This window comes from Solanum tuberosum, unplaced genomic scaffold (assembly GCF_000226075.1).
Source record: "Solanum tuberosum cultivar DM 1-3 516 R44 unplaced genomic scaffold, SolTub_3.0 scf00258, whole genome shotgun sequence".
Lineage (NCBI taxonomy): Eukaryota > Viridiplantae > Streptophyta > Magnoliopsida > Solanales > Solanaceae > Solanum > Solanum tuberosum.
The window spans coordinates 26,986-36,617 of NW_006239179.1; the positions used below are offsets into that span (position 1 = coordinate 26,986).

General features: G+C 37.9%; 1 protein-coding gene across 1 annotated transcript; it reads right to left on the minus strand.

The window, feature by feature from the left end:
- Positions 1–3,170: 3,170 nt before the first annotated feature.
- On the minus strand, positions 3,171–8,690 carry LOC102605452 (uncharacterized). Its single transcript, XM_015313565.1, has 4 exons — positions 7,440–8,690; positions 7,020–7,334; positions 4,107–4,139; positions 3,171–3,266 (listed from the first exon to the last, which is right to left on the minus strand). Exons 1-4 carry the CDS (start codon positions 8,688–8,690, stop codon positions 3,171–3,173), a joined length of 1,695 nt encoding a protein of 564 aa, XP_015169051.1.
- Between the last annotated feature and the right edge of the window lie 942 nt (positions 8,691–9,632).

The window sequence follows — 9,632 nt, forward strand, 5'->3', positions numbered from 1 at the left end:
TGAGACACTGGAACATTAGACGGGATACATGCACCACTCGGTGATTCGCCGAGATGATTGGGTTACTCGAATTATCCGCCTTTTTGCACCAGCTCTGATAGCTTGGAGTTTTAGATTTTTCGGCGAGGATTCACATCCATTAGGCAATGTGGTGATGTTATTAAGCGGATTTTCTCTTGTATGCCTTCCCGCCCTAAAATGGAATGGTTGCATATTGGAAAATTCGGCGAGCTTCGGGCAACTTGGCGATTCGCCGAACAACTCGGCGACTATTGCAAGCTTTCACCAAATGGGCGCCTAGTGAAGATTCATTGTCACTCTACTCTGTTTGTTTGAGTGCCAGTATTTTGTGTTTATTTTTGTTAATGTTTGTTCTCTGCTCACATTGAGGACAATGTTATATGCTTTTGGTGGGGGTGGTAGGACTCTTGTAGTTAAGTGTATATGATTTTCTCTATATAGTGTGTGAGTCGATCAAGCCTAGTTCGGGGGGTTGTAGGCCCGGGTAACCGTATCAAGGGGTTGGTACCTTGATTGCCTAGTACGGGGGGTAGTAGGCCTGTATAACCATATCGAGGGGTTTGTACCTTGGTCCCTAGCTCGGGGGGTGGTAGGCCCGGGTAACCACATTGAGGGGTTTGTACCTCTTTCGCCTCTCCAAGGGGGTGGTAGGCCTTGGAAAGTATTATATTGATGGTCACTCACCACACATGTACTACGTCCCACTAAATATGATTTTTATGTAAACGTCATTATATATATCATTTCATTAATGTGCTATCTATCGGGTATGATTATGCATTTTTCCTATGATGTCCATCTATTGTAGCATTGCATTGCATCCCATATACTTAGTACATTCAAACGTACTAACGCATACTCTATGCCTACATGATGTCACCATGTAGGGACCGGAGCACCGCTTGACCATCCTCCTCCGCGTGGCTAATACGATTTCCTATCAAGGTTATTGGTGAGTCCTCCATTCCGGGGACGTTGCTCATGATCTTTTGCTATGTATAAGACCTTTCTTTTTTTAGTTATGTTTTGACTATGAGGGTGAGCCCGGTAGTTTGTCTTGGCCCCCGCTAAGTACTCATGTTTAGAGGTGGTGTTGGACAAGTTGTGTATTATGCTTGAGCTTGACTCATCTATGGTATTTAAGTATCATTTCTTCTTTTTTTTTTCTTGCTCCCTTAGTCCCGATTTCCCCCCTTTGATTATGCTTATTGCTCATGGTCATTTAATTGCTTCTGCGACCAAGGATGTGTAATGATACGCTATGAGGCTTGTTTGGGGTTCCTTCGGGTTCCCCATTCGCCGGTCACGTCTAGGCCATAGGCTTGGGTCGTGACAGATGGGCTGCTAATCTTGAGTTTCTAACTTAGTTTGGTGTCAAGATCATAATTCCAGGACAAATGTTCCCAAGGGGGAGATAATGTAACACCCCAAAAATCTAATGAACTAAGATAGAGCCTAACACGTAGTCTAGTAGCCTAAATGAGGTTAAACGTAAAGATAAGAGTCGTAAAATAACCTCCCCTACTTAGTTCTAATGTTTTAGTCCCTAAACGTCAAGGCATAGCCCCCCCAAGGACCCCCTAAGGGTCCTTGAGGAGAACCAAGGGACTGCCCAAAAAGCTGTCAAAAGCAGCTTGACTCACGAAATGGGCACCCACGCCCCGTGGGTGGACTCACGCCCGTGGGTGGGGGTCGGGAGTCGAGGCTAGACCTCTCCCAAATATCCAAAGTTTCAGTACCATTCCAAGCACGTGCAGTACGGTCCGTGGACCCACTCACGCCCTGTGGATGGGATCGCGTGAGTGAGGTCTGGACCATGGCCAAAATGACAAGTCTCATACCCAACCCACAAGTGACCAGTATGGTCCCTGGGTCCATCCACAGTCCGTGGGTCCATCCACGGCCCGTGGGTGGGGGTCATGGATGGGGTCTGTGAGACTGTCTTAAATTCGGCCAAGGGTGAATTAATTTAGGTAAGTTTTATTTTAATTATTAAAGGGTGGGGACGGTTTATATTATTTATTTAGACATATATAAGTAGTTATTAACTATTAACCAACTCTTTTAACACCTCATAACTTACAAGACTCAAAACATAACTAACTCTCCTCTCCAAAAATTCTCTCTCTAAGCTCTACATAAGAGTCTAGTAAAGACTAATGTAAAAGTAAATGAAGATATGAAAGGTGTGAACTCTTACTAGGGCTTTCTTAAGGGTTTCTACCTAGTGTAAGGGAGGGTATGGGACTTCTCTTGCACATTGCACTTGGGGGGATCCTAAGAGATGGTTGTAGTAGTGTTCTCTTATGATTATGATGATTATGACTTATGTATGTTGAAGCTATGTTATGTATGATCATTATGAATATGGTAAGTTATGATGAAATATGATCTTATGAATGTATGCATGAAGTAGGTTGCTTAATGTGATACTTGGCTTCGTGTGTTGTACTAACCCATATTTTCTCCCTTTTCCCCAAACATCTAGGTTCGGGCCATTGAGGATTCAAGCTTACTTCTCAAGACACTTGGAGTTGCTTCCCCAAGTTGGTGAGTCCTCAAGTCCAAGAACAAGACCCTATGATCTAGCTTCTATGTTTAGTTCTTTGCTTATGTTGAAAGACATTTCTGTACTTTCCTATTTCGAGACTTCTTATTGATGTAAGGGCTAAGTCCCATTTTTTGATACTTCTATGTCTAGATGGTGCATTGTGACGAAGTTAGATTCTATTTTTCATATATGAAGTGAAGTGAACTTCCAAAGTAAAAGTTTTAAATTTTTCGTGATTTTATTCTATGATACATGTTATGACGAATGCTAAGGGCTTGTATAAGATCTCTTCGAGGTCGAATACGCCGGTAACGACTAGGGGGTGCTCTCGGGTCGTTACAACACCTGCTATGGAAGAGGCTGCGACGGGAATTGCTGATGTTCATACTTCTCCAAACTCACCAACAATTTCCTTAAGGTTCATTTGTCATAAATTGAGTGTAAGTTACCCTCCGGCCTAATAAAAACGTAATTTAACAAAATACACGCGGTAAAATAGCATGTCCATCTCTTGTGCAGGAGATCTTGAAATGTGGAGACTAAAAATCTCAATGCAGTTATACAAATACAACACACAAGCAAGGAACTTGCGGTCAACTCACCTTTTACAATTAAAAGCCAGAGATGCCTTCGCGAGTTTCTCTTTCTCAGCAACTACTGTTGTTACACTGCCTGTGATAGGACTATTGTCCATCTGCAAGTTATACATAGTTAGAACATGAGATAGCAGTTGTATTACGCAATGCACGTTTAAACCCCAATATAATTTGCAAAAAGAAATAATTCAACAAATGAATCAGTAAACCACCCTTTAGCTTTAAGAATAAATAGACGTGTTTTGGCTATTTTGTTTCAACAAGAAATCAGAAACATGTTTAACAAAAAAAAACTAACTATATATATATATATATATATAACAAAGTAGACACACATGGAGGGAAGCTAGCACGGATTCTCCCGGGAACTTTGTTGACTGAGCAAACAAAATAGAATAAGATTGGAACCAAAAGACAGATATAAGTGACAATAATTAGTTGGGATTAAGAAATAGTCATGGACTCGTGGTAGGGTACTATTAGGTCCATTTTCTATTACGAGTCTTTTAATTTTTCAAAACATTTATACTTCAATAGAAATGCCAAGAACCTTCAGTGTTGAGAACCCTTAATTTGTCCTAAAAACAAACTTTGAGTGCCTGACAGCCCGGTGACAGGGCATTTGTTTAGGGTGGGTCTGTAGTGCAGTGAGGTCGATACTGAGGAGTGGTCCTGAAAACGAAATGTTCAATAAGTAAAAACACAGTTAACCTTTTCGTTAAGAAATCATGTTTTCCTTGAAAGTTGAAAGAATGATATGTGTTTCCTTGTCATTGCAGAAATGAAAACAGAAAATTATTTTTACCAAATTGCAACAATGATTTGTTTTTCCTTGTCATCACAGAAACAAAACCAGACAGGTTTTTAGCTACCAAAAAGGCACTAATGAAAGTATTGCCGGACAAATAAGCATTATGTTATTGCTCGTAACTCATTACCTTGACACGAACCACGTTGGATTCCAGCTCTTTCTGAAGAAATAGGGCAAGAACAGACAAAGAACATTTACATTAATTTTGAAGTTCTAAATTTTAGGATATTCTATCTAGTTCAAATAAGGAAATTAAGTTTTAATGATGAAAATTTTAGTTGAATTCAAAGTTTTAAATATTTAGAAAAACAGTGTAACTGATTATTTTGTCTAAGTGTGAAAAAGTTATTTCAGACATTCTTGGTGATTTGTGATAGTTTCACACTTTAGAAGCAATTTTCTCCTCCAAAAAAGGGAAACTAGGAGAAGTTGCAAATAACTTTAGACTGAAAAAAAGTATCTAGTAATGCTTCAAATGTAGAGTAATTTACCAGCATCTAAAAGGTTACGTCCTTTACGAAGTGCTCTATATTCCTTATGAAGGCGCTTTACACATGCTTTCCATATCTTAGCTTCAAAGTATATTGAAACTACGAGACAATGTTGTGAAGCTTCCCTTATCCTCGTTACCACCAAATAAATACTACAACCTGTAATATGAAAGTTATGAAACATATAATATGTAGGGCATTACATTTTCATTTTTCAAGTAGAGAAGTGCCCGCAAGAAAATAATGCGGAAGTAGAATTTTTTTTTAGGTCTTTTTTAGACTCTTAAATAGCCAATAATTTCACATATTGTTAATAACGGGAGTGTCCAGGTCAACTTGTACCATCTCGATTAATAATGCATGGGTACCTGCTAACTCCCGTACGCACAGGTATCTAGTAACATTGTCCACTGAGGCTTAGGTGGATGGCTATCATCCGAATCAATCAACAACATATATTTGAATAAAAATTAAGCGAAGCAAATGACACAAGTGTTAGAGTGGGTAACAGTCCCACATTGGTTGGGGAATGGACTGGTGGTCTCCTTATATGGAATTGGGCAAACCTCCCCCCATGAGCTAGCTTTTGGGATTGAGTTAGGCCCAGGTGTCATATCTTTACAACAAGAACATATATTTAAAAAAGGTCATATATTACCAAAGATCCTGCAAAAATCGAAAATTGAATTGATGAAGATCGATCTCCGAGTTGAAAGACAAAAAGAAATGGAAGCTTTTCTTATTTTCAGGTTCTAGATGACCTGAAACAGAGTCCGATAATGTGTTCCTACTCCTAATAATATTTGATTAACGAATTTACCCCTGTAATGAAACATCCTTCTCTGTGTGGCATTTGATATTATGGTAATCCTAAATTTAACAAGAAGAACATACCAGTGAAATCTCACAAGTGGTTCCAGAGGTAGAGTGGAAATGGAGAGGTTGTTTTCCAGAGACCTCGGCTCAGCAGCACCAAAGTACAAAAGGAACAACAACAACAACAACAAAATAGTGGATAACCAACTTGCGAGAAATACAATAACAAGCTCAGCCCTTACAGTTGGTTAGATTCTTCTCGTGTGCTTTCAAAAGATCCTAATCATAGAATGAATGACCATCGGGAGTATTGGGATGGTTGAAACTTCTCTATCCTTAATCAAAGGTTTCGAGTTCAAGATCCTGAAAATGCAGAGGAGAGGGGTGAACTTCTGGATAAGTAGCCTTTTATCCCTGGCACAAATCCAGATTAGTCTAGCCTGTGGCTTAGGGATATCAGATAGCTAAACAAAAACAAAAATTTGTGTAGGAGTAGTGTGCTCCTGTTTAATATTTCTCCTATCATCAGGACTATTTCTCGGTACAAACTGTCCGCATATGAATTCTGGCTATGCCTAATACTGCATCAATAATTACTACTATGCCTCAATTTCAAAAAAGTTGGAGCCATCGGCTATATGAATTCTGAAGGTGATGCCAAATGATCCTGCAAAATAGCTCCATACCTGTCTTGCAAATATCCTCTTCAACAAATACATGCTCAAAAGTTCTTTTTTGTCTGCAATAAGTCCACTTTAAAACAAGAATATGGCCAAAGTTCAATATTATCTCATCCCCCGGAATTTTCCTATTAATTACTCACCAATCTCCACACTTAAAAGAAGATGTTTGTCACCGACTTGGTTTTTAATTGAAGGGGGGCAGGGGGGGGGATCATATCTGTAATCTTGACTTTGCATTCGCAACAGCCACAAACGCTTCATAGAGCTAAATGAGAACTATGCAAGATTGTTAATATGCAAAACAGTTAGAGCCCGTTTGGATTGACTTAAAAAAAGTAGCTTCTAAGTCAAAAATAAAAGTAGGGGGAGACCTACTTTAATTTTGACTTATTTTAAGTCATTTTTACCTTGTCAAACACTTCATAACTTATTTTAAGTTATTTTTTATATTTGCCAAACACTTTCAGAAGTCAAAAACTGACTTGAAAGTATGTTTGACCAACTTTTAAGTCAATCCAAACGGGTTCTTAGAAACCTGGAAAGTAAACAAGTGAACTGAAACATAATTCAAGTGAATTTTTTTTACTTAAGCTGAGATAGTTACAAGAGGACCTAAATAGAAGAACGATTTAGTAGCACTGTGTGTGTATCTCTGAGTACTAGGCAATAAAGAAGAATATATAACTTCATGACCTAAACAAAGACTTAGTAAGAGAAGTATTAGCACTATAGTTTAGCTTAATCTTGTTTTCACTTTGTCCTGACTATTGGAACCTTTCCAGCATTGATGTTTTCAAGGTTTCTAATCCTCATCTCAAGTTTCAGAATATCGATCATTTCAAATTCTACTGTTCCCTTTCTCATGGTTGTTAATGTTTCCCATCGCTATATTTCCTTAAGTTATGTTGGTACACGTTGTTGTTACCTTCGGTGTCACCACTGAAGCTTCGCTCATTTGCAATGTTTTAGCAGGATTAGTACTCAAAAGTTCTGCATTTGGACCGTCACTTGCAAGTTCAATACTATCAGGCAGGTTGAGCTTGCAGCCACCTTTGTCATTGTTTTGCTCTCTAGTGGCACCATTTCCTTAACTACATATGGCCCATCTCCATCTTCATTTGACTTTCCATTTGAAGCCTCAAATTTTTCGCTTATTGGTTTTGATTCCACTAGAGTCTCCCTTGCTCTGGCAGTCCCATCATTCGAAGCTGAAGAAGATTGACTTTGCATGTTAAGGAAGAGTTCTTGATTATTACCAGGTACAATAATTTCTTTCTTCATGAGTTTCCTCTTGCGTAAAGATACAGAAATTGGAATATTGTCGTCATCATCTGATGATGATTCTATTACTATCATTTCACATTTCTGCAAAATACCACAGCATACAGAGGCATTGATCTTTTCGTGCTGAACTGCAACCTCAGGTGCAACATTTTGGTTCTTTCACCATTCCAAGTACCGTCTGCTGACATCCGACTCGATGAACCTAGAAGGTATATAGAGGTTGACATCTTTAATTGGTCTGTTATAATTAGTCCAAGCAATTTTCGGGATATGATCACTAGCATGATTCACACAATCGGGCACATCTTGATCAAATCCAAATTGCATTGATACTCTATGCGGATTATACTGTTCAACACAATCCATTCCAACTAGTTCAGAAGCTCGAACAAGTCGAGCAAAAGCCATGATTTCTCTTCCCATATTTGGTCCAACCACCACATATTCATCCCTCTCCTTGTAAAATCTGATGATGTCCCAATTCTTCACAATATCAACGACATAAGGACACCACAAAAAACATTCAGCAGCGGAATCTATTCCACTCCTAGGATTCACATGATTTAGTTTTTTCACCTTATGCCATCTAGCTACTCTTGGCTCCCCAGTGTATATGATACTACTAGGCTTAGGCTGCAAATTTGTAAATCTCTCCCAAGCCCATGGCTGAACAAACTGAAAAGGAGCCCGAAGGTTCGGATTCAACACATCTTCTATAAATCTAGAATCACTCGGCACATGGTTCTTAGCTGAAGATACAATCAACTGTCTAAGCAAGCTCATATCCCTATAAATACTAGCTAAAACAGCAGGGGCAAGTGCTATTGGAATTACTTGAGAAAGATGAATTGCAATAGGGAAAAGAGCTCTGTCCACAACCAGAAAACTTGTAGCAAGAAGCACATACCTTGACAACCAAAGGATCAAAAATGCAACATGCTCCAAATGGTCACCTCTTCCATCAAAATGCTCCATCCAAGCATGGTGACCAACATTTGTTTTACGCGCTCTAATATCTTTATGAACCTCACAAAGAGCTTTTTCAATGTCAACCCACCATATCCTCCAAAGTAATAGTAGCTTCTCCCCATGGTAAATGAATGTATTAGTCTCCAAACACCATCTCTCAGCTAAAGCAAGAATCAAATCACTATGCCTATAAATCTTAAATGTTGAAGCTATAATACCTTCAAAGATTCCAGCTTTCTTCCATATCTCTTGGTGTAAAGGCTTTAACTCATCAACCCATTTAGACCATCCCTTCATATATGAAAAACCACCCCTAAACTGAACTTTTAGTGATGAACAAGAAATTTTGAGTCTTGAAGGGAGAAAAGGGAGTTTTTTGGTTGTTGGTTTAAGAAAATGAGCAAGTCTAAAAATGGGTTTTACTTCTTCATCATCAGATGAAACCATAACCTCCTCTCTTTCCTCCATGATTCCAACTTCTTAAGAATCCACCATTCTTGATTTTGAAAAACTAATAAAAAATCTTTCTGTTTTACCTCTTTTTACATCAGGGTTTTCAAGAATGTAGTAGGACAAAACAACCCATATAAGAAAAGATAGTTGTGCAACAAATTTAACTCGTCTATTGAATCACACTAAAAGAATGGGACAAAGTTTCTGATTCTTTTTTAGGCTGTAATATTTCTTTCAGTACTGAGTGAGAAAAACAACCAAATATGGTCAGCTCAAAATTCTATTTGTAGGTAAAAACTCACATAGCTGCATTTGTAACTTTTAGCTGGACATGCCAAAAGTTGAAAACAAACAAGCAAAGTAACACTATAGCCTCATTTTCATAACAGAAAAGTGTTTTGTAAGATTTTAAAAGCCATAATACATAGACACGTCAACTTGGTCTCAACTAATAATTAAACAATTCAACTTTGAAAATATATATGTAGACATCTTAACTCGTACCCATTGTGTCTCACTGGACACCCGAGCTAAATAGGATGCATCAAGACCTATAAAGATATGTATAATGTATCAAAATGTCATTTAATATCGTGATTTTAAACATGTTAGACGAAAATTTAGAACTAAAGAGTTGTAGATGTACTCTTTTAAATGAACTACAAAGAAAAGTAAGATGAAGAAATTATAATGAAATGAGTAATTACAAGGAAATTTGCTATAAACTCTACTTTAAAATGAGAAGATGAATTTCATCACCAAAGGAGAGAAACAATTATCATTACTTTGTGAGGAAGCTATAAAAATGATTCATTAGACATTATTTTATTCAGGTTACTTATAAGTAGAAAAAAAAAAGAGTGTTTTTTGTAGTAAACTAAATAAGAATATAAGATCACTTTAAAGTTATCGATACTTTCACTTGTTCACTTTAGACTTTACAAACATCTTAAGAAA

Bases quoted from the DNA above. Each gene is read 5' to 3' on its own strand.
- LOC102605452 (XM_015313565.1), bottom strand. From the start codon at position 8,690: ATGGAGGAAAGAGAGGAGGTTATGGTTTCATCTGATGATGAAGAAGTA. The intron at 7,335-7,439 runs GTCAGCAGACGG...GGTATTTTGCAG, and splicing joins CTAGGTTCATCGAGTCGGAT to AAATGTGAAATGATAGTAAT. The intron at 3,267-4,106 runs GTAATGAGTTAC...TATAACTTGCAG, and splicing joins CCAACGTGGTTCGTGTCAAG to ATGGACAATAGTCCTATCAC.